General features: G+C 48.8%; 1 protein-coding gene across 1 annotated transcript in view; it reads right to left on the bottom strand.

The window, feature by feature from the left end:
- The window catches only part of LOC129822442 (trichohyalin-like), a 216,881-nt gene that overhangs the window by 6,740 nt on the left and 184,403 nt on the right, over positions 1-25,738 (bottom strand). Inside the window, exons 9-11 of the mRNA XM_055880726.1 lie at positions 21,820-21,895; positions 20,053-20,217; positions 12,808-13,011 (exon numbers count right to left, since the gene is read on the bottom strand). Of these exons, the coding sequence (XP_055736701.1) occupies positions 12,808-13,011; positions 20,053-20,217; positions 21,820-21,895 (445 nt within the window). The remainder of the gene's footprint in view (positions 1-12,807; positions 13,012-20,052; positions 20,218-21,819; positions 21,896-25,738) is intronic.

Below are 25,738 nucleotides of genomic sequence, written 5' to 3'. Positions count from 1 at the left end.
GCGTCAGACAGACAGACCGACAGACAGACAGACAGGCCAACAGACAGACAGACAAATAGCCAGACAGACAGGCCAACAGACAGACAGGCTATCAGACAGACAAACAGACAGACAGATAGACAGACAGACAGGCCAACATACAGACAGCCAGACAGGCCAACAGACAGACAGACAGACAGACGAAAGGCATCAGACAGACAGACATACATACATACATACATACAGACAGACAGACAGACAGACAGGCCAACAGACAGACAGATAAAGAAACAGACAGACAGACAGACGAATTGCATCAGACATATAGACAGGCCAACAGACAGATAGACAGGCCAACAGACAGACAGACAAGGGAAAGGCGTCAGACAGACAGACCGACAGACAGATAAAGAGACAGACAGACAAAAGGCATCAGACAGACAGTTAGACAGACAGGCCAACAGACAGACAGACAAATAGCCAGACAGACAGGCCAACAGACAGACAGGCTATCAGACAGACAAACAGACAGACAGATAGACAGACAGACAGGCCAACATACAGACAGCCAGACAGGCCAACAGACAGGCCAACAGACAGACAGACAGACGAAAGGCATCAGACAGACAGACAGACAGACAGACAGACAGGCAGGCCAACAGACAGACAGACAGACAGGCCAAAAGACAGATAGACAGACAGACAGACAGACAGACAGACAGATAGATGAAGAGACAGGCAGACAGACAGACAGACAGGCTGACATCCAAATTAAAATGAATCTTCAGCTTGCCTAAGAAATGTGTGTGCGTGTTTGTGTGGGAGAGAAAGGGTTTGAGTGAGTGTGTGTGTCCACATCTGGACTCCCTAGTTTAGTAAGGTAAAACCCCTGGTGATGGAGTATGATGTGTATGTGCCTGAGCATATGTGTGTGAGAGAGAGAGCGCTTGTGAGGATATCCTGTGGCACTATATGATACCATATAGACAGACATCATTAGGGACTCACAGTCAGAGCAGATGGTATTATATGTAAATCACATATCCTACCCTGTCTCCAATCTACTCACTGCCTCAACGCATTTCCTACCACATTCCAATGCCAACACACACACACACCTCCCTTTTTTTTCATGTCCCCCTGTGGCAGTGCCTGACCCCAGACCACTGTGCTGGTGGTGAGAGGTTGAAGGTCATGCTTTGATGTAATTTCCCCCAGACAGCATGACCTTTAATGCCTGTCTCTTCTGCGCATGCAGTGGAGCGAAGGGGCAGAGAGAGAGAGAGAGAGAGAGAGAGAGAGAGAGAGAGAGAGAGAGAGAGAGAGAGAGAGAGAGAGAGAGAGAGAGAGAGAGAGAGAGAGAGAGAGAGAGAGAGAGAGAGAGAGAGAGAGAGAGAGAGAGAGAGAGAGAGAGAGAGAGAGGGAGAGAGAGAGAGAAAGACAGAGAGAGAGACGGAGAGAGAGACAGAGACAGAGAGATAGAAAGAGACGAAGAGAGAAACAGAGACAGAGAGAGAGAGAGAAAGAGAGACACAGAGAGAGAGAGACAGAGACAGAGACAGACAGACAGACAGAGACAGGGAGAGACAGAGAGAGAAAGAGAGAGATGGAGAGAGAGAAAGAGAGAGAGAGAGGAAGCGAAGCGATTCCCAAACCTTCCATAACAAAGCCATCACCTACAGAGAGATGAACCTGGAGAAGAGTCCCCTAAGCAAGCTGGTCCTAGGGCTCTGTTCACAAACACAAACACACCCCACAGAGCCCCAGGACAACAGCACAATTAGACCCAACCAAATCATGAGAAAACAAAAAGATAATTACTTGACACATTGGAAAGAATTAACAAAAAAACAGAGCAAACTAGAATGCTATTTGGCCCTAAACAGAGAGGACACAGTGGCAGAATACCTGACCACTGTGACTGACCCAAACTTAAGCAAAGCTTTGACTATGTACAGACTCAGTGAGCATAGCCTTGCTATTGAGAAAGGCCGCCGTAGGCAGACATGGCTCTCAAGAGAAGACAGGCTATGTGCTCACTGCCCACAAAATGAGGTGGAAACTAAACTGGACCTGAATGTTTATTTGACCTTTATTTAACCAGGTCGGCCAGTTGAGAACAAGTTCTCATTTACAACTGCCACCTGGCCAAGATAAAGTAAAGCAGTGTGACACAAACAACACAGAGTTACTTATAAACAAACGTATAGTCAATAACACAACCTCCTGAAAAATGTATGACCATATTAGTGTAACGCTCGTCGTCGTAAGGAAGAGTGGACCAAAGCGCAGCGTGGAAAGTGTTCATGATCTTTATTGTCAAGAATCACTCAAACAAAAATAACAAATAGTAAAACGAAAGCGAACAGTTCCGTCAGGCACAGATACTAAACAGAAAACAACACCCCACAAAACCCAAACGGAAAATGACAACTATTATATGATCCCCAATCAGAGACAACGATAGACAGCTGCTTCTGATTGGGAAATAGAAATGGAAAACATAGATTATCCCACCCGAGTCCCACCCTGACCTAACCAAACATAGAGAATAAATAAGGATCTCTAAGGTCAGGGTGTGACAATTAGAGACACATATTTCCCCCAGATGACACAGATCCACAAAGAATTCGAAAATAAATCACATTTTGATAAACTCCCATATGTACTGGGTGAAATACCATAGTACGCCATCACAAAGCAAAGGATGGCTACTTTGAAGAATCTCAAATATAAAATATGTTTTGATTTGTTGAACACTTGTTTGGTTACTACATGATTCCATACGTGTTATTTCATAGTTTTGATGTTTTCACTATTATTCTACAATGTAGAAAATAGTAAAAATAAAGACAAACCCCGGAATGAGAAGGTGTGTCCAAACTTTTGACTCGTGCTGTATTTTCAGGTCTCTCAAGACATGTTTGATCGGGTTCAAGTGCGGGCTCTGGCTGGGCCACTCAAGAACATTCAGAGACTTCTCCTCAATCTACTCCTGCATTGTCTTGGCTGTGTGCTTAGGGTCATTGTCCTGTTGGAAGGTAAACCTTTGCCCCAGTCTGAGGTCCTGAGCGCTCTGGAGCAGGTTTTCATCAAGGATTTCTCTGTACTTTGCTCCATTCATCTTTCTCTCAATCCTGACTAGTCTCCCAGTCCCTGTCACTGAAAAACATCCCCACAGCATGATGCTGCCACCACCATGCTTCACCGTAGGGATGGTATTGGCCAGGTGATGAGCTTTGCCTGGTTTCCTCCAGACGTGACGCTTGGCATTCAAGCCAAAGAGTTCAATCTTGGTTTAATCATACCAGAGAATTTTGTTTCTCATGGGCTGAGAGGCCTTTAGGTGTCTTTTGACAAATTCAGAGCGGGCTGTCATGTGCCTTTTACTGAGAAGTGGCTTCTGTCTGGCCACTCTACCATAAAGGCCTGATTGGTGGATTGCTGCTGTCACGTTCCTGACCTATTTCTGTTAGTTTGTTATGTGTGTTAGTTGGTCAGGACGTGAGGTTGGGTGGGCATTCTATGTTTTCTGTTTCTGTGTTGGTTTTGGGTTGCCTGGTATGGCTCTTAATTAGAGGCAGGTGTTTGGCGTTCCTCTAATTAAGAGTCATATTTAGGTAAGCGTTGTCACAGTGTTCGTTGTGGGTGATTGTCTTCCGTGTCTGTGTCTGTACACCACGCGGGACTGTTTACGGTTTGTTCGGTTTGTGTAGTCTATGTTTTCCTATTCGTGCGTTCTTCTTGTTTTATGTAAGTTCGTCGTTTAGGTCTGTCTACACCGTTTGTTGTTTTTGTTAGTTTAGTCAAGTTCGTGTTTTCGTTAAATAAATATGTCATTTCACTACGCTGCGCCTTGGTTCCCTCAATACTCCTCCTCTTCCGAAGATGAAGAGGAGGAGGACTGCCGTTACAGAATCACCCACCAAGAATCCAGAACCAAGCAGCGTAATTTGGAGCAACGGGGAAGTATACAGGACTTGTGGAGTTGGGAGCAAATATTTAACGGAGAAGGACCATGGGCTAAAGTGAATCACCGTCCATGGGAACAGCTGGAGGCAGCTCGGAGAGAGAGGAACCGGAGTTATGAGGGAACGTGTCTTGCACGGAAGCCCAAAAAGCCCGTGAGTAACACCCAAAAAATTCTTCGGGGGGGGGCTAAGAGGTAGTGGGCCAAGGGCAGGTAGGAGACCTGCGCCCACTTCCCAGGCTTGCCGTGGAGAGCGGGAGTACGGGCAGGCGCCGTGTTACGCAGTAGAGCGCACGGTGTCTCCTGTACGAGTGCATAGCCCAGTGCAGGTTATTCCACATCCCCGCACTGGTAGGGCTAGATTGGGTATTGAGCCAGGTGTCATGAGGCCGGCTCAACGCGTCTGGTCTCCAGTGCGTCTCCTCGGGCCGGCATACATGGCACCTGCCTTACGCATGGTTTCCCCGGTTCGCCTACATAGCCCGGTGTGGGTTATTCCACCTCCCCGCACTGGTCGGGCGACCGGGAGCATTCAACCAGGTAAGGTTGGGCAGGCTCAATGCTCAGGAGAGCCAGTACGCCTCCACGGTCCGGTATTTCCGGCGCCACCTCCCCGCCCCAGCCTAGTACCTACAGTGCCTACACTACGCACTAGGCTACCAGTGCGTCTCCTGAGTCCTGTTCCTCCTCTACGCACTCTCCCTGTAGTGCGTGTATCTAGCCCGGTGCCTCCAGTTCCGGCACCACGCACTAAGCCTCCTGTGCGTCTCCAGAGCCCTGTACACACTGTTTCTTCTCCCCCTACTAATCCTGATGTGCTTGCCCTCAGCCCGGTGTCACCAGTGCCGGTACCACGCACCAGGTATAGAGTGGTCTTTGAGAGTCCAGTGTGCCCTGTCCCTGCTCCCCGCACTAGTATGAAGGTGCGTGTCCTTAGCCCGGTGCCTCCAGTTCCGGCACCACGCACCAGGTCTACAGTGCGCCTTATCCGGCCAGAGCCATCCGTCTCCCCAGCGCCATCTGAGCCATCCGTCTCCCCAGCGCCATCTGAGCCATCCGTCTCCCCAGCGCCATCTGAGCCATCCGTCTCCCCAGCGCCGTCTGAGCCATCCGTCTGCAATGAGCCTGCAAAGCCGCCCGTCTGCCATGAGCCTGCAAAGCCGCCCGTCTGCCATGAGCCTGCAAAGCCATCCGCCAGACAGGAGCCGCTAGAGCCGCCCGCCAGACAGGAGCCGCTAGAGCCGCCAACCAGACAGGATCTGCCAGAGCCGCCAACCAGACAGGATCTGCCAGAGCCGCCAACCAGACAGGATCTGCCAGAGCCGCCAACCAGACAGGATCTGCCAGAGCCGCCAGCCAGACAGGATCTGCTAGAGCCGCCAGCGAGCCATGAGCAGCCAGAGCCGTCAGAGAGCCATGAGCGTCCAGAGCCGTCAGCCTGCCATGAGCGTCGAGAGCCGTCAGCCAGCCATGAGCGTCGAGAGCCGTCAGCCAGCCATGAGCGTCGAGAGCCGTCAGCCAGCCATGAGCGTCGAGAGCCGTCAGCCAGCCATGAGCGTCGAGAGCCGTCAGCCAGCCATGAGCGTCAAGAGCCGTCAGCCAGCCATGAGCGTCGAGAGCCGTCAGCCTGCCATGAGCGTCCAGATTCGTCAGTCAGCCATGAGCTGCCCTTCAGCCAGAAATGGCTATATACCCAGAACTGCCCCTCAGTCCAGAGCTGTCTCTCTGTCCGGAGCTGCCTTTCAGTCCGGAGTTGCCCCTCTATCATGATCTCCCTCTCTATCTTGATCTACCTCTATATTCTGATCTATCCCTCTGTCTGGTGCTATCCCTCTGTCTTGATCAATCTCTCTGTCCCGGTGCTGTCCCTGTCATTTATGTTACTAAGAGGATTTTGTGGGGGTAAATTGAGGGTGGACATTTGTAGGGGGAGAGGGAGGCTAGGATTGATTATGGTGGGGTGGGGACCTCGCCCGGAGCCTGAGCCACCACCGTGGTCAGATGCCCACCCAGACCCTCCCCTAGACTTTGTGCTGGTTCGCCCGGAGTTCGCACCTTATGGGGGGGGTTATGTCACGTTCCTGACCTATTTCTGTTAGTTTGTTATGTGTGTTAGTTGGTCAGGACGTGAGGTTGGGTGGGCATTCTATGTTTTCTGTTTCTGTGTTGGTTTTGGGTTGCCTGGTATGGCTCTTAATTAGAGGCAGGTGTTTGGCGTTCCTCTAATTAAGAGTCATATTTAGGTAGGCGTTGTCACAGTGTTCGTTGTGGGTGATTGTCTTCCGTGTCTGTGTCTGTACACCACGCGGGACTGTTTACGGTTTGTTCGGTTTGTGTAGTCTATGTTTTCCTATTCGTGCGTTCTTCTTGTTTTATGTAAGTTCGTCGTTTAGGTCTGTCTACACCGTTTGTTGTTTTTGTTAGTTTAGTCAAGTTCGTGTTTTCGTTAAATAAATATGTCATTTCACTACGCTGCGCCTTGGTTCCCTCAATACTCCTCCTCTTCAGATGAAGAGGAGGAGGACTGCCGTTACAGCTGAAGAGATGGTGGTCTTTCTGGAAGGTTCTCCCATCTCCACAGAGGAACTCTGGAGCTCTGTCAGAGTGATTATCGGGTTCTTGGTCACCTCCCTAACCAAGGCCCTTCTCCCCAGATTGCTCAGTTTGGCCAGGCAACCAGCTCTAGGAAGAGTTTTGGTGGTTCCAAACTTCTTCCATTTAAGAATGATGGAGGCCGTTGTGTTCTTGGGTACCTTCAATGCTGCAGAAATGTTTTGGTACCCTTCCCCAGATCTGTGCCTCAACACAATCCTGTCTCTGAACTCTACGGACAATTCCTTCGACGTGTTAGGTTCTGAATGAACCTATTAAAACTCACGGATGCTTTGTGAAGCTTAGACCAAGTTTATTCACCCATTGGGTCATACAGCTCCATAAAACAAAGACATGGTTCCACCAGTGGTAGTATATATACCCCAATTTGGGTGACGTCCTTTTTCTATCTAAACATTACATCTTTATTACTCTGCAGGAAATTAGGTGATGCAGGCAATAAACTGTTCATTCTCCCCTAATGTGGTTTAGTGAAGAAAGGGGTCGAGGTCAGGTCACATCTCTCCATCCTTATCAGTGCCTGCCACATGTGATTGCCCTTCCTTTACTCATTACATTCCTTCTACAGATAACCATTAACTTCTGGTGTAGATCCTAGACTATAGCACTCAATATTTCAATAGGATACCTGATAATTAACAATATTTCAAGTTTAGTCAGAACTCATCAGACCTCATGGCTTGGTTTTTGCACTGACATGCACTGTCAACTGTGGGACCTTATATAGACAGGTGTGTGCCTTTCTAAGTCATGTCCAATCAATTGAATTTACCACAGTTGTAGAAACATCTCAAGGATGATCAATGGAAACAGGATGCACCTGAGCTAAATTTTGAATCTCATTGCAAAGTGTAAAGGTTTTCTTCCAGGGGTGAAGGAGAGGACCAAAGTGCAGCGCGGCTAGTGTTAAACATGTTTAATACAAGAACAAGTGAAACACTACAAACATACAAAATAACAAATGTGCAAAACCGATACAGACCTATCTGGTGCAGAACACAAACACAGAGACAGGTAACAAACACCCACAAAATCCCAACACAAAACAAGCCTCCTATATATGAGTCTCAATCAGAGACAACGACTACCATCTGTCTCTGATTGAGAACCCACACTAGGCTGACATGAAACAGACAAACTAGACACACAACATAGAATTCCCACCCAGCTCACGTCCTGACCAACTAAACACATACAAAACAACAGAAAACAGGTCAGGAACGTGACAGAACCCCCCCCTCAAGGTGCGAACTCCGGGCGCACCCCTAAAACTCAAGGGGAGGGTCTGGGTGGGCATCTGTCCGCGGTGGCGGCTCCGGCGGTGGACGAGGGCACCACTCCACCATTGTCTTTGTCCACCTCCTTAGCGTCCCTTGAGTGGCGACCCTCGCCCCCGACCATGGTCCAGGAACCTTCACCAACTCCCCTCTACAATAGAGGAGACAACTCAGGACAGAGAGGTAGTTCAGGACAAAGAGGTAGCTCAGGACAGAGAGGTAGCTCAGGACAGAGGGACAACTCCGGACTAGTGGCAGCTCCGGACTGAGTGGCAGCTCATGACTGGAGGGCAGCTCATGACTGGAGGGCAGCTCATGACTGGAGGGCAGCTCATGACTGGAGGGCAGCTCATGACTGGAGGGCAGCTCATGACTGGAGGGCAGCTCATGACTGGAGGGCAGCGCATGACTGGAGGGCAGCGCATGACTGGAGGGCAGCTCATGACTGTAGGGCAGCTCATGACTGTAGGGCGTCTCTGGCAGCTCCTGACTGGCTGGCGTCTCTGGCAGCTCCTGACTGGCTGGCGTCTCTGGCAGCTCCTGACTGGCTGGCGTCTCTGGCAGCTCCTGACTGGCTGGCGTCTCTGGCAGCTCCTGACTGGCTGGCGTCTCTGGCGGCTTCTGACTGGCTGGCGTCTCTGGCGGCTCCTGACTGGCTGGCGTCTCTGGCGGCTCCTGACTGGCTGGCGTCTCTGGCGGCTCCTGACTGGCTGGCGTCTCTGGCGGCTCCTGACTGGCTGGCGTCTCTGGCGGCTCCTGACTGGCTGGCGTCTCTGGCGGCTCCTGACTGGCTGGCGTCTCTGGCGGCTCCTGACTGGCTGGCGTCTCTGGCGGCTCCTGACTGGCTGGCGTCTCTGGCGGCTCCTGACTGGCTGGCGTCTCTGGCGGCTCCTGACTGGCTGGCGGCTCTGGCGGCTCCTGACTGACGGACGGCTCTAGCGGCTCCTGACTGACGGACGGCTCTAGCGGCTCGTGGCAGACGGGCGGCTCTAGCGGCTCGTGGCAGACGGGCGACTCTAATGGCGCTGGGCAGACGGATGACTCAGATGGCGCTGGGCAGACAGATGGCTCAGACGGCGCTGGGCAGACGGATGGCTCAGACGGAGCTGGGCAGACGGACGGCTCAGACGGCGCTGGGCAGACGGACGGCTCAGACGGCGCTGGGCAGACGGACGGCTCAGACGGCGCTGGGCAGACGGACGGCTCAGACGGCGCTGGGCAGACGGACGGCTCAGACGGCGCTGGGCAGACGGACGGCTCAGACGGCGCTGGGCAGACGGACGGCTCAGACGGCGCTGGGCAGACGGACGGCTCAGACGGCGCTGGGCAGACGGACGGCTCAGACGGCGCTGGGCAGACGGACGGCTCAGACGCCGCTGGGCAGACGGACGGCTCAGACGCCGCTGGGCAGACGGGCAGTTCAGGCACCGCTGGGCAGACGGGCAGTTCAGGCACCGCTGGGCAGACGGGCAGTTCAGGCACCGCTGGGCAGACGGCAGACTATGGCCGGCTGAGACGCACTATAGGCTGGATGCGTGGTGCCGGAACTGGAGGTACCGGGCTGAGGGCACGCACCTCAGGGCGAGTGCGGGGAGGAGGAACAGGGCTCTGGCGATGCACTGGAAGCCTGGTGCGTGGTGTAGGCACTGGTGGTACTGGGCTGGGGCGGGAAGGTGGCGCCGGATATACCGGACCGTGAAGGAGGACACGCGCTCTTGAGCACCGAGCCTCTCCAACCTTACCAGGTTGAATGGTCCCCGTAGCCCTGCCAGTGCGGCGAGGTGGAACAACCCGCACTGGGCTATGCAGGCGAACCGGGGACACCACCTGTAAGGCTGGTGCCATGTACGCCGGCCCGAGGAGACGTACTGGAGGCCAGATACGTTGGGCCGGCTTCATGACATCCAGCTCGATGCCCAACCTAGCCCTCCCAGTGCGGCAAGGTGGAATAGCCCGCACTGGGCTCAGCACGCGTACTGGGGACACCGTGCGCTTTACCGCATAACACGGTGTCTGACCAGTACGACGCCCTCTCACTCCACGGTAAGCCCGGGGAGTTGGCTCAGGTATCCAACCCGGCCTCGCCAAACGCCCCTTTAACCCCCCCCCCCAAGAAATTTTTGGGTGAGCCTCTCGGGCTTCCAGCCTCTCTTACGTGCTGCCTCCTCAATCCAGCGCTCCTGGACTGTGGCTGCCTCCTTCTCCTCCCAAGAGTGGCGATTCTCTCCCACCTTTGCCCAGGGTCCTTTTCCGTTTATGATTTCCTCCCATGACCATTCCTCCTGGTACCGCTGCTGCTGTTGCTGCTGCCCGTTGCCACGCTGCTTGGTCCGGGTTTGGTGGGTGTTTCTGTAAAGGTTTTCTTCCAGGGGTGAAGGAGAGGACCAAAGTGCAGCGCGGCTAGTGTTAAACATGTTTAATACAAGAACAAGTGAAACACTACAAACATACAAAATAACAAATGTGCAAAACCGATACAGACCTATCTGGTGCAGAACACAAACACAGAGACAGGTAACAAACACCCACAAAATCCCAACACAAAACAAGCATTCTATATATGAGTCTCAATCAGAGACAACGACTACCATCTGTCTCTGATTGAGAACCCACACTAGGCTGACATAGAAACAGACAAACTAGACACACAACATAGAATTCCCACCCAGCTCACGTCCTGACCAACTAAACACATACAAAACAACAGAAAACAGGTCAAGAACGTGACACAAAGGGTCTGAATTCCTATGTAAATAATTATTTTAATACATTTGCTAAAATATCTAAAAACCTGTTTTCACTTCATCATTATGGAGTATTGTGATGTCATTATGGGGTATTGTGATGTCATTATGGGGTATAGTGATGTCATTATGGGGTATTGTGATGTCATTATGGAGTATTGTGATGTCATTATGGAGTATTGTGTGTAGATTGATGAGAAAAAAGGGTATTTAATCAATTTTAGAATAAGTCTGTAACGTAACAAAATGTAGAAAAAGTGTAGGGGTCTGAATACTTTCCGAATGCATTTTATATGCATTCTATATTTGATGTCTCTATTCCTTTGGAACTTTTGTGAGTGTAATGTTTACTGTACATTTTTTATTGTTTATTTCACTTTTGTTTATTATCTATTTCACTTCCTTTGGCAATGTAAACATATGTTACCCATGCCAATAAATCACTTAGATTTGAATTGAACTGAGAGATAGTACTGCAGGGGCACTGTGACTGGCGGGAGAGAAGGAGGGATGGAGGGAGACACAGAGGTGGTGAATCAGAGGAGGAGAGGGAGTCTGATAGATGGTGGATCAGGGAAGAAGAGGGAGTCTGAGAGGTGGTGGATCAGGGAAGAAGAGGGAGTCTGAGAGGTGGTGGATCAGGGAAGAAGAGGGAGTCTGAGAGGTGGTGGATCAGGGAAGAAGAGGGAGTCTGATAGATGGTGGATCAGGGAAGAAGAGGGAGTCTGAGAGGTGGTGGATCAGGGAAGAAGAGGGAGTCTGATAGATGGTGGATCAGAGGAGAAGAGGGAGTCTGGTAGATGGTGGCTCAGGGGAGAAGAGGGAGTCTGATAGATGGTGGATCAGGGAAGAAGAGGGAGTCTGAGAGGTGGTGGATCAGGGAAGAAGAGGGAGTCTGAGAGGTGGTGGATCAGGGAAGAAGAGGGAGTCTGAGAGGTGGTGGATCAGGGAAGAAGAGGGAGTCTGATAGATGGTGGATCAGGGAAGAAGAAGGAGTCTGAGAGATGGTGGATCAGGGAAGAAGAGGGAGTCTGAGAGGTGGTGGATCAGGGAAGAAGACGGAGTCTGAGAGGTGGTTGGGCTCAGGGGATGAAGATGGAGTCTGATAGGAGGTGGTTGGGCTCAGGGGATGAAGATGGAGTCTGATAGGAGGTGGTTGGGCTCAGGGGATGAGAGGGAGAAGAAGACAAGGATAGAGGGCTGAGAAAGGACAATGGAGATAGTGAGGCAGATGCAAGCAAGGCAAAAATCAATGGAAAGCAGGAGAGAGGAGAAGACAGACGGATCGATGTGATGACCTGGGAACTAGGCGATGTGCTTTGAGTACAAGATGAGGAAGAGGTCTGTGTGTGTGTGTGTGTGTGTGTGTGTGTGTGTGTGTGTGTGTGTGTGTGTGTGTGTGTGTGTGTGTGTGTGTGTGTGTGTGTGTGTGTGTGTGTGTGTGTGTGTGTGTGTGTGTGTGTGTGTATCAGACTCAGACAGCTGAGGGGTGTCGTGACTGCAGCCTCAGACTACCCCTCCTCCCCCCGAGACAGTGGTCTGCGTGTCAACACACACAGCAGCCTGACAGAGTGTCTCTGTTTATCCCTCCCTCCATCTCGCCCTCCCTCCCTGCCTTTCTGACACATTATATCTCTCTTACACCACAAATGTTCTATTTTCACTGGCTCTTTCTGTCTCTCTCTGTTTGTGTCTCTCAGTCTCTCTGTCTCATCTAGGGGCTACCCCAGACTCAGATATCAGTCTGCAGGAGTGGACTACTGTAATGAATTGGGAATGTTTTATGGACATTTCTAGGGATAGGGTCTCTGGGGAGGACATTTATGAGGTAAAGAAAGGAGATTTGAAACTGTTGTAGAATTGGAAGTCCAGTAGCATTACTGTGAATTCAAGATTCTGTCTTGTCAAGCCTCAACATCTCCCCCTCTCTCTGTCTCTCTCTCTCTCTCTCTCTCACTCTCTCTCTCCCCTTCTCTCCATCTTTCTCCCCTTCTCTCTCTCTCTCCATCTCTAACCCTTCTCTTTCTCTCTCTCTCTCTCTCTCTCTCTCTCTCTATCTCTCTCTCTCCCCTTCTCTCTCTCTTTCTCTCTCTCCCTGTCTCTCTCTCTCTCCCTGTCTCTATCTCTCTCCCTGTCTTTCTCTCTCTCTCTCTCCCTGTCTCTCTCTCTCTCTCCCTGTCTCTCTCTCCCTGTCTCTCTCTCTCTCTTTCTCTTTCTCTCTCACCTCGTCCTGTAGTCCAGTGTTCTCTCCTCTCAGTAGCTGCAGTTCTGTTCTGGCCTGGCTCAGCTCTAGCGCCCCCTGTTGCTGGGAGTGCTGTAGTACACGCTGTAGCCTCTCCTCTTTAGTGCTCCTCTCCTCCTGCACCTCCCTCAGCCTCTGCACCTCCTCTCTGAGCTCCTGTGTGGCTGAGTGGACCTGGGAGGACAGCTAGAGAGAGACACAGAAATATACATATCATAGAGATGGATTACCTAGAACAGACTAACAAAGAACGGCAATAGTCCCGAGTTGACCATTAGCGCTGACCATTAGACAAGCGTTTGGGAGTTTCACAAGTTTTACTCCATCAGGACAGCTGGGAAGGCACACAGTCTCTACCACTCTGTATGTCTGTCTATCTTATGACTCTGTATGACTGTCTATTTCGCTCAGTCTTCGTCTTCTCCCGTTTATGTGTGTGCAGTCTATCCTGTACCAGCCTCAGGCCCACAGAGGCATCACTTCTGAATAAGTGGAGCCTCTACCCTGCATAGCCCTCCTACCAGTGAATACCAGAGCCACACACACACACACACACACACACACACACACACACACACACACACACACACACACACACACACACACACACACACACACACACACACACACACACACACACACACACACACACACACACAGGCAGTCACAGCTTAATTCCTTAAGGGCAGATAGACAGGGAGACAGATAGACAGGGAGACAGGTAGACAAGGAGTCAGATAGACAGGTAGAAAGAGATAGACAGGTAGACAGGGAGAAAGAGATAGACAGGGAGACAGATAGACAGGTAGAAAGAGATAGACAGGTAGAAAGAGATAGACAGGGAGACAGATAGACAGGGAGACAGATAGACAGGGAGAAAGAGATAGACAGGGAAAGAGATAGACAGGGAGAGAGATAGACATGGAGACAGATAGACAGGGAGACAGATAGACAGGTAGAAAGAGATAGACAGGGAGACAGATAGACAGGGAGACATATAGACAGGGAGAAAGAGATTGACAGGGAAAGAGATAGACAGGGAGACAGATAGACAGGGAGACGGAGATAGACAGGTAGAAAGAGATAGACAGGTAGAAAGAGATAGACAGGGAAACAGATAGACAGGGAAAAAGAGATAGACAGGGAAAGAGATAGACAGGGAGGCAGATAGACAGGGAGACAGATAGACAGGGAAAGAGATAGACAGGGAGGCAGATAGACAGGGAGACATATAGACAGGGAGACAGAGATAGACAGGGAAAGAGATAGACAGGGAGACAGAGATAGACAGGGAAAGAGATAGACAGGGAGACAGATAGACAGGGAGACAGAGATAGACAGGAAGACAGATAGACAGGGAGACAGAGATAGACAGGGAAAGAGATAGACAGGGAAACAGATAGACAGGGAGACAGAGATAGACAGGAAGACAGATAGACAGGGAGACAGAGATAGACAGGGAGACATATAGACAGGGAGACATATAGACAGGGAGACAGCGATAGACAGGGAAAGAGATAGACAGGGAGGCAGATAGACAGGGAGAAAGAGATAGACAGGTAGAAAGAGATAGACAGGTAGAAAGAGATAGACAGGGAAAGAGATAGACAGGGAGACAGATGGACAGGGAGACAGATAGACAGGGAGACAGATAGACAGGGAGAAAGAGATAGACAGGAAGACAGATAGACAGGGAGACAGAGATAGACAGGGAGAAATAGATAGACAGGGAGACAGATAGACAGGGAGACAGAGATAGACAGGTAGAAAAAGAGGGACATTCTGTTCAATCTTGTTCTCAGAACGTTGTGCTTGCCTGCAGACCTGGAGCCCCCTGTGTTACTTGCTGCTTGACTGTGTCTGACTGACTGACTGACTGCCTGCCTGTCTGACATCTCTCCTACATTCAAATAACTACTATAACCTTTTCTCAATAGGGGGGCGCTATTTCGACTTTGTAAAAATTTGTTCCCAAATTAAACTGCCTCGTACTCAATTCTTGCTCGTACAATATGCATATTATTATTACTATTGGATAGAAAACACTCTCCAGTTTCTAAAACCGTTTGAATTATATCTGTGAGTAAAACAGAACTAATTTTGCAGCAAACTTCCTGTCAGGAACTGAAAAATCTCAAATCGGGGGCTCTGTTCCAGGGTCAGTTTATAAATTTGCATGTAATCTATGGGTCGACATGCACTGCATACGCCTTCCCCTAGATGTCAGTAAGCAGTGAGAATTGGAATGGGGTCTCTGGGTAGTTCTGAGGCCGTATAAAAGCTCTTGGAACCGGGTGTGCAGTCTTTTCAACGTTCGCCATGACGCAAGACAGACCTCAGGATTGCATTCTGAAAAGCTCTCGTTATAGGCTTTAGATATATCCGGCTCTGATTTTATTCGATATAGGTGTTAAAAACATCATAATGTAGTTATTTTAAACCGAGTTATATCAGTTTATATCAGTATATTGCGATTTTCGGTATTTCATTTGTGCTGCGTTATAGTGAGTTGGACACGTCTTCGTCACATGGCTAATGTTTGCTGCTAATTCCAAAGTTGAAGACGACAATCTACAACCGAGCAACGATTCTTCTGGACAAAGGACAACTTGCACAAGATTCTGATGGAAGCTCATCAAATAGTAAGAACTATTTATGATGTTAATTTGTTGTTCTGTTGAAAAATGTAAAACTACTATTCCGCCATTAATTTCGGTGCGGTCTCGCTTTAACGCACGCTGTATGTCGTAGTAACGTTAATTTAAAAAATCTAACACAGCGGTTGCATTAAGAACTAATGTATCTTTCATTTGCTGTCCAACCTGTATTTTTTAGTCAAGTTTATGATTAGTTATTGATTAGATTAGGTGCCTCTCCCAAGATTTCTCCCGACATTTTGTTTGCAGCTTGGCTACTATTGTCATTGTATAACCACGATTTGTGCCGCTAAATATGCACATTTTCGAACAAACAATATATGTATTGTGTAATATGATGTTATATGTGTAACAGTCCTGACCTGTTTTATGTTGTTTTTATGTGTTTATGGTCAGGGCATGTGTTTTGGGTGGGCAGTCTATGTTATCTGTTTCTATGTTGGTTTTGTTTGCCTGGTATGGCTCTTGATTAGAGGCAGGTGGTTTGCGTTTTCCTCTAATCAAGAGTCATATTTAGGTAGGGCATTCTCACTGTTTGTTTGTGGGTGATTGTCTCCTGTGTTTGTGTCTGCGCACCACACGGGATTGTTTCGGTTGTATTTCGTTTTGATGTAGTCTGTTTCCTGCTCGTGTGTTCTTCCTGTCGTTATGTAAGTTCCATGTTCAGGTTTCGTCTACGTTGTCCGTTTGTTATTTTGTATAATTTCTAAAGTATAGTTCGTGTCAGTGTTCGTTTTGTTAAATAAATTCATTATGTCATCACACCTCGCTGCGCATTGGTCTACCGATCTTTCTCTCCTCACCTCATCCGAGGATGAGGAGAGCGTCACCCGTTACAGAATCACCCACCTACCGAGGACCAAGCGGCGGGGGAGAGCTCAACAGAGCAATCAGGACTCGTGGACTTGGGAACAGATCTTGGAAGGAAAAGGACACTGGGCGCACATTGGGGAATATCGCCGCGCTCGTGAGGAGATGGAGGCAGCGAGAGCCCAACAGAGGTGGTATGAGGAGGCAGCAAGGAGACGTGGCTGGAAGCCCGAAAAGCCAGGGGAGCAGCTGGAGGCACTGGGGAGTGCAGAGGCTACCGGAGAGAGGAACCGGAGCTATGAGGGAACGCGTCTGGCACGGAAGCCGAAAAAGCCCGTAAGTAATTCCCAAAAATTTCTTGGGGGGGGGCTAGGAGATAGTGGGCCAAGGGCAGGTAGGAGACCTGCGCCCACTTCCCAGGCTTACCGTGGAGAGCGGGAGTACGGGCAGGCGCCGTGTTACGCAGTAGAGCGCACGGTGTCTCCTGTACGAGTGCATAGCCCGGTGCGGGTTATTCCACCTCCCCGCACTGGTAGGGCTAGATTGAGTATTGAGCCAGGTGTCATGAGGCCGGCTCAACGCGTCTGGTCTCCAGTGCGTCTCCTCGGGCCGGCATACATGGCACCGGCCTTACGCATGGTTTCTCCGGTTCGCCTACATAGGCCGGTGCGGGTTATTCCACCTCCCCGCACTGGTCGGGCAACCGGGAGCATTCAACCAGGTAAGGTTGGGCAGGCTCAATGCTCAAGAGAGCCAGTACGCCTCCACGGTCCGGTATTTCCGGCACCACCTCCCCGCCCCAGCCTAGTACCTACAGTGTATACACTACGCACTAGGCTACCAGTGCGTATCCTGAGCCCTGTTCCTCCTCCACGCACTCTCCCTGTAGTGCGTGTATCTAGCCCGGTGCCTCCAGTTCCGGCCCCACGCACTAAGCTACCAGTGCGTCTCCAGAGCCCTGTACACACTGTATATTCTCCCCCTACTAATCCTGATGTGCTTGTCCTCAGCCCGGTGTCACCAGTGCCGGTACCACGCATCAGGGATAGAGTAGGCTTTGAGAATACAGTGTGCCCTGTCCCTGCTCCCCGCACTAGTAGGAAGGTGCTTGTCATTAGCACGGTGCCTCCAGTTCCGGCACCACGCACCAGGTCTACAGTGCGCCATATCCGGCCAGAGCCATCCGTCTCCCCAGCGCCATCTGAGCCATCCGTCTCCCCAGCGCCATCTGAGCCATCCGTCTCCCCAGCGCCATCTGAGCCATCCGTCTCCCCAGCGCCATCTGAGCCATCCGTCTCTCCAGCGCCATCTGAGCCATCCGTCTCCCCAGCGCCGTCTGAGCCATCCGTCTGCCATGAGCCTGCAAAGCCGCCCGTCTGCCATGAGCCTGCAAAGCCGCCCGTCTGCCATGAGCCTACAGAGCCATCCGCCAGACAGGAGCCGCTAGAGCCGTCAGCCAGACAGGAGCCGCTAGAGCCGTCAGCCAGACAGGATCTGCCAGAGCCGCCAACCAGACAGGATCTGCCAGAGCCGCCAACCAGACAGGATCTGCCAGAGCCGCCAACCAGACAGGATCTGCCAGAGCCGCCAACTAGACAGGATCTGCCAGAGCCGCCAACCAGACAGGATCTGCCAGAGCCGCCAGCGAGCCATGAGCAGCCAGAGCCGCCAGCGAGCCATGAGCAGCCAGAGCCGTCAGAGAGCCATGAGCAGCCAGAGCCGTCAGAGAGCCATGAGCAGCCAGAGACGTCAGAGAGCCATGAGCAGCCAGAGCCGTCAGAGAGCCATGAGCGTCGAGAGCCGTCAGCCTGCCATGAGCGTCGAGAGCCGTCAGCCTGCCATGAGCGTCGAGAGCCGTCAGTCTGCCATGAGCGTCGAGAGCCGTCAGCCTGCCATGAGCGTAGAGAGCCGTCAGCCTGCATGGACCTGCCAGAGCCGTCCAGCCAGGACCTGCCAGAGCCGTCCAAACAGGACCTGCCAGAGTCCTTCAGCCGGGATCTGCCCCTTGTCCCGGTGTTGCCCCTTGTCCCGGTGTTGCCCCTTGTCCCGGTGTTGCCCCTTGTCCCGGTGTTGCCCCTTGTCCCGGTGCTGCCCCTTATTCCGGTGCTGGTCCTTATCCTGGTGCTGCCCCTTGTTCCGGTGCTGCCCCTTGTTCCGGTGCTGCCCCTTGTCCCGGTGCTACCCCTTGTCCCGGTGCTGCCCCTTGTTCCGGTGCTGGCCGTTTATTTAGGGGAGGGTAGTGTTAGGGTGGTCATTAGAAGGGGTAGACAGAAGAGGGGAGTGACTATGATGGTATGGGGACAGCGTCCTGAGCCGGAACCACCACCGTGGTCAACTGCCCACCCGGGCCCTCCCCTGGACTTTGTGCTGGTGCGCCCGGCGTGCGCACCTTGAGGGGGGGTACTGTAACAGTCCTGACCTGTTTTATGTTGTTTTTATGTGTTTATGGTCAGGGCATGTGTTTTGGGTGGGCAGTCTATGTTATCTGTTTCTATGTTGGTTTTGTTTGCCTGGTATGGCTCTTGATTAGAGGCAGGTGGTTTGCGTTTTCCTCTAATCAAGAGTCATATTTAGGTAGGGCATTCTCACTGTTTGTTTGTGGGTGATTGTCTCCTGTGTTTGTGTCTGCGCACCACACGGGATTGTTTCGGTTGTATTTCGTTTTGATGTAGTCTGTTTCCTGCTCGTGTGTTCTTCCTGTCGTTATGTAAGTTCCATGTTCAGGTTTCGTCTACGTTGTCCGTTTGTTATTTTGTATCATTTCTAAAGTATAGTTCGTGTCAGTGTTCGTTTTGTTAAATAAATTCATTATGTCATCACACCTCGCTGCGCATTGGTCTACCGATCTTTCTCTCCTCACCTCATCCGAGGATGAGGAGAGCGTCACCCGTTACAATATGACTGTCATCTGATGAAGTTTTGAGAAGGTTAGTGAAATTTAATATATTTTGCTGGTTTATTCGCTATCGCTAACGTGCATGAATCAATGCTGCTGTGTGGTTGGCTATTGTAGTAAGCTAATATAATGCTAAATTGTGTTTTCGCTGTAAAACACTTAAAAAATCTGAAATATTGGCTGGATTCACAAGATCTTTGTCTTTCATTTGCTGTACGCTGTGTATTTTTCATAAATGTTTTATGATGAGTATTTAGGTAATTCACGTTGGTCTCTGTAGTTATTCTAGTTGCTTTGGTGAGATTTTGTGATGGTGGCTGCAATGTAAAACTATGATTTATACCTGAAATATGCAAATTTTTCAAACAAAACATATGCTATACAATAAATATGTTATCAGACTGTCATCTGATGAAGTTGTTTCTTGGTTAGTGACTATTTATATCTTTATTTGGTCGAATTTGTGATAGCTACCTATGCAGTAAAAAAATAGTGGAGAAAAAAAGTTGGGTCTTTTGCTATCGTGGTTAACTAATAGAAATACATATTGTGTCTTCCCTGTAAAACATTTTAAAAATCAGAAATGATGGCTGGATTCACAAGATGTGTATCTTTCATCTGGTGTCTTGGACTTGTGATTTCATGATATTTAGATGCTAGTATTTACTTGTGGCGCTATGCTAGGCTATGCTAGTCATCTTTTTTACTGATGAGGGTGCTCCCGGATCCGGGATGAGTACCAAGTAAAAGATAACTAAGTGGTGACAGAGTGAGAGAAAGAGAGACAGTAGTGATAGTTAAATGGTATTGACTCCTCCTTTCAGGACTGTGATCGGTACAACATAGACAGCAGGCAACTGTTACCTTCCTCTGCAGCTGCTCCTTCTCTCTCTGGTACTGCAGCAGCAGCTCCCGACTCTTCTCCCTGTCAATCACCAGCTCTAACCCCGCCTCCCTCTTTAGCTCCTCTTCCTGCTCCTTCAGACGCACAGCATTCTGGGTCCTCTGCTCCTCCAGAGCCGCCTGTAGCTGGGGATTTGGACATATAAGACTTTACAACAAGCACCTGTGCATACAGACACGCGCACACACACGCGCGCGCGCGCGCACACACACACACACACACACACACACACACACACACACACACACACACACACACACACACACACACACACACACACACACACACACACACACACACACACACACACACACTCATGCACACATGCTTCCTCACACGCACTGGAATGACACAAACATTATAGGCTCTACACTCAGCTTGTCGTGAAATAGCTGAGTGATGGACACCAAAGTAGAGAAAACAGACCCTCTGTCTCTTTCCTTCTCCACCCTCCTCTTTTCCTCTAACATCCCTCTCTATCCTTCTTTTACTCTGATTTGGCAGTTCTTTCAGTTGTTTTATTTGCAGAGGAGAAAATTGAGACAGCTCGCTCTCAAAAAAAGATTGTCACAGAGCGCTACATTGACTTGAGTGTTTTGACACAGATGGGCCGTTCTCACCAGAAGTGGGCAGTGAAATATTGAATTCTTGGGGATATAAAAAAAAAGATTGTTGTGGCTGTTATGGAAAAACAACAAGGGGGCTGGTGGCATGCAATGTATTTTTAGTCAGGCTTGGCCAAGGCCACCATATTTTTCAAAGCGCAGGAGAGATCAGAGGCTGCGTGTCAGGGCACTGGGGTGGGGCGAGTGTATGTGTGTGTGAGAGTGTGTGTACATAGTGAGTGTGTCTGTATGCAACTGCCTATGTACACACTTGCGTGTATGTACAGCACAGTATGTGTAGGAATGACAGACTGCTTACTTCTCTTTGAGTACAGGGGCATGGGTTGGGTGCGTGTGTGTGTGTGAGTGACTTTGCGTGACCACTTCCTCCTCTCTGGGTACAAGTCCGTGTGGGGGACAGGGGTGGAGTGTGTGTGTGTGAGTAAGTGAGTGTGTGACAATGTGTGCGAGAGAGAGAGAGAGAGAGAGAGAGAGAGAGAGAGAGAGAGAGAGAGAGAGAGAGAGAGAGAGAGAGAGAGAGAGAGAGAGAGAGAGAGAGAGAGAGAGAGAGAGAGAGAGAGAGAGAGAGAGAGAGAGAGAGAGAGAGAGAGAGAGAGAGAGAGAGAGAGAGAGAGAGAGAGAGAGAGAGAGAGAGAGAGAGAGAGAGAGAGAGAGAGAGAGAGAGAGAGAGAGAGACCACTTCCTTCTCTCTTGGTGAGCGTCCGTGTGAGGGACAGGAAACCGGAGGGAGAGCAGTGTAATTTTCTGGGAATCGGAAGGCATCTTAATACTGCCGTGCAGAGGCTGAAACCTCACTAACCCTCCCTAACCCCCACCACCAGACCGGCGTAGGGGATGAGACCAATAGAACAAACACAACACACATTTCAGCCGTGGGGGTGTGTCGTGTCTTCACTGCACAGAGAGCTTGGTGTGAGAGAGACTGGGCTGGTGGTCTGTCATCGTAATAATATCACCACCTCCTCTGACTGGATTAGAATGTTTTTCTGCCTTTATTTAAAACATGGGACTTTGTATCTGCTGAGGCAATTCTGTGGTGCTGAAGGAAGGGAGGATGACCAGGAGATGAAGTTATCCTGGACTATAGGAACCACAGGGTACCTTGAAGGGCAGCTCCTGTCTGTAGTCATCCTCCATCTTGTTCAAGGCTTTACGATGGGACTCCATCATCCTCTCACTGTCAACATCAATAAAACAGACATACAACGTTAATACGACATCGATACAAATCGATACGTCAATACAACATTAATACAACATTAATACAACATCGATACGTCATCAATACAACATCAATACAATGTCAATACATCAATACAACATCGATACAACATTAATACAACATGGATACAACGTTAATACAACATTAATATGTCGATACAACGTTAATACAACATTAATACGTTGATACAACATGGATACAACATTAATACAACATTAATACAACAATATCAAATCTCACATTGAAAACACACAGTGAGTCAACACAACATAACTCCCTGTCTACTAAAACATGACATCACCACACATGGATTATTACTAGTTGGAGAATCTAGAAGTATTAAACACTACACTTTCCTCAACAACACAACTACTACACTGAACTAAATTATAAAGGCAACATGTAAAGTGTTGGTCCCATGTTTCGTGAGCTGAAATAAAAGAGGCCAGAAATGTTTCATATGGACAAAAAGCTTATTTCTTACACATTTTGTGAACAAATGTGTTTACATCCCTGTTAGTGAGCATTTCTTCTTTGTCAAGATAATCCATCCACCTGACAGGTGTGGCATATCAAGAAGCTGATTAAACAGCATGATCATTACACAGGTGCACCTTGTGTTTTAGAGAATTTGGCAGTACTTCCAACCCGCCTCACAACCACAGACCACGTGATACCACGCAAGGCCAGGCCGTAGATATCCTGCTTCTTCACCTACGGGATGGTCTGAGACCAGCCACCCAGACAGCTGATGAAACTTTGGGTTTGCACAACCGAAGAATATCTGCACAAACTGTCAAAAACTGTCTCAGTGAAATGTATCTGCGTGCTTGTCGTCCTCACAGAGTGCCTTATGGTGGGGTTATGGTATGGGCAGGCATAAGCTACGGACAACAAACACAATTGCATTTTATTGATGGTAATTTGAATGCACAGAGATACCGTGAGGAAATCCTGAGGCCCATTGTCGTGCCATTCAACCACCACCATCACCTCATGTTTCAGCATGATAACACACGGCCCCAAGGATCTGTACACAATTCCTGGAAGCTGAAAATGTCCCAGTTCTTCCATGACCTGCATACTCACCAGACGTGTCACCCATTGAGCAGGTTTGTGATGGTCTTGATCTACGTACGACAGCGTGTTCCAGTTCCCTGCCAATATCCAGCGACTTCCCACAGCCATTGAAGAGGAGTGGGACAACATCCCACAGGATCCAATCAACAGCCTGATCAACTCTATGTGAAGGAGATGTGTCGTGCTGCATGATGCATCGCGTAATGTATCGTCTCGACCTTCTTGCTCTTTGTGCTGTTGTCTGCGCCCAATAATGTTTGTACCACGTTTTGTGCTGCTACCATGTTGTGCTGCTGCCATGTTGTGTTGCTACCAGGTTGTTGTCATGTGGTGTTGCTACTATGCTGTGTTGTCATGTTTTGCTGCCTTGCTATGTTGTCGTCTTAGGTCTCTCTTTATGTAGTGTTGTGGTGTCTCTCTTGTCGTGATGTGTGTTTTGTCCTATATTTTAATTACATTTTTTATTTTAATCCTGGCCCCCGTCCCCGCAGGAGGCCTTTTGCATTCTGGTAGGGCGTCATTGTAAATAAATAAAAATTCTTAACTGAGTTGCCTAGTTAAATAAAGGTTAAATAAAAAATAAATACAAAAATAAAAAAAACTGCTTTTCTGATCCACACGCCTACTATTTTAATAAGGTATCTGTGAAAAACAGATGCATAGTCTGTATTCCCAGCCATGTGAAATCCATAGATTAGGGCCTAATGAATTGATTTCAATTGACTGATTTCCTTATATGAACTGTGACTCTGAAATTGTAGCATGTTGCGTTTACATTTTTGTTCAGCGTAGATTAAACTGTCAAAAACTATCAGATGTTTATATTCATGACTGGTTTGAGGTCATAGAGACAGACTGTCATCCATCTGGTCGGAACAACTAAAATGGTGGAATGTTTGCCCAAGGGGACAGGCACATTTCTGAAAAACAAAACCAAGCCATCACCATGGAGAAATCCGTCCAAATAGCACACAAACAACCCTCACAGCTAAACCAACACTACCATAAAGCTCTGAGGAGACAATTAGAGCTGTGTGCATGTGTGTGTGTCAGCGTGTGTATGTGCATGTCTGTGTGTGTGTGTGTGACAGAAATGCCAGAACAGGCACGGCTAATCCCCAGTCTCCCAGGAAGGGTTCAGAAGTCACTGTGTCCTCCTCAGTATGGGTGACCCAACAATGGGAAACTGCTCTCTAATCCGCTCCAATCCACCAGGATTTCCCTCCCAGCGTTCCTGAGATGCAGGGACCTAATGTTCAGAAAAGCAGGTGTGTGTGTGTGTGTGTGTGTGTGTGTGTGTGTGTGTGTGTGTGTGTGTGTGTGTGTGTGTGTGTGTGTGTGTGTGTGGACCTAGTACTCAGACAGCGAGCGATTCAGACATAAACAAACAAACGGAATCCTCCAGCTGTGATGCTGTTCCAATGTTTGCCTTTTACCTTGATATAGTATAATCACAGCAATACACACTGAATACTATAATCACAGTTTTACATGCTGGACACAATAATCACAGTTCTACATGCTGGACACAATAATCACAGTTCTACATGCTGGACACAATAACCACAGTTATACATGCTGGATACTATAATCTCAAAAATACACGCTGGATACTATAATCACAGTAATACACGCTGGATACTATAATCACAGTAATACATACTGGATACTATAATCACAGTAATACATATTGGATACTATAATCACAGTAATACATATTGGATACTATAATCTCAAAAATACACGCTGGACACAATAACCACAGTAATACATACTGGATACTATAATCACAGTAATACATACTGGACACAATAACCACAGTAATACATATTGGATACTATAATCTCAAAAATACACGCTGGACACAATAACCACAGTAATACATACTGGCCACAATAACCACAGTAATACATACTGGATCATTTAATCAAAGTAGTACACATTGGATACTAGAATCACAGTAATACACGCTGGATACTATAACCACAGTAATACATACAGGATACTATAACCACAGTAATACATACAGGATACTATAATCACAGTAATAAATACTGGACACAATAACCACAGTAATACATACAGGATACTATAATCACAGTAATAAATACACACTGGACACTATAATCACAGTAATACATACAGGATACTATAATCACAGTAATACATACAGGATACTATAATCACAGTAATACATACACACTGGAAACTGTAACGGGAGCCTTCCCTCTCTTCACGAGAAGAGAGAGTGTAACAGGGATCGGACCAAGACGCAGCGTATTCCGTGTTCAACATATTTAATGACAGACGATAACATGAACACTTACAAAACTACAAAATAACAAATGTGGCAAAACCGATACAGTCCTATCTGGTGCAGACAAAACACAGAGACAGGAAACAACCACCCACAAAATCCCAACACAAAACAAGCCACCTATATATGATTCTCAATCAGGGACAACGATTGACAGCTGCCTCTGATTGAGAACCATATTAGGCCGGACACAGAAACAGACAAACTAGACAAACAACATAGAATGCCCACCCAGCTCACGTCCTGACCAACACTAAAACAAGCAAAACACATAAGAACTATGGTCAGGATGTGACAGACACTATAACCACAGTAATACATACTGGATACTATAACCACAGTAATACATACAGGATACTATAACCACAGTAATACATACAGGATACAATAACCACAGTAAT

Source organism: Salvelinus fontinalis, chromosome 24 (assembly GCF_029448725.1).
Source record: "Salvelinus fontinalis isolate EN_2023a chromosome 24, ASM2944872v1, whole genome shotgun sequence".
Classification (NCBI taxonomy): domain Eukaryota; kingdom Metazoa; phylum Chordata; class Actinopteri; order Salmoniformes; family Salmonidae; genus Salvelinus; species Salvelinus fontinalis.
This window is presented reverse-complemented; position numbering and strand designations above follow the sequence as displayed.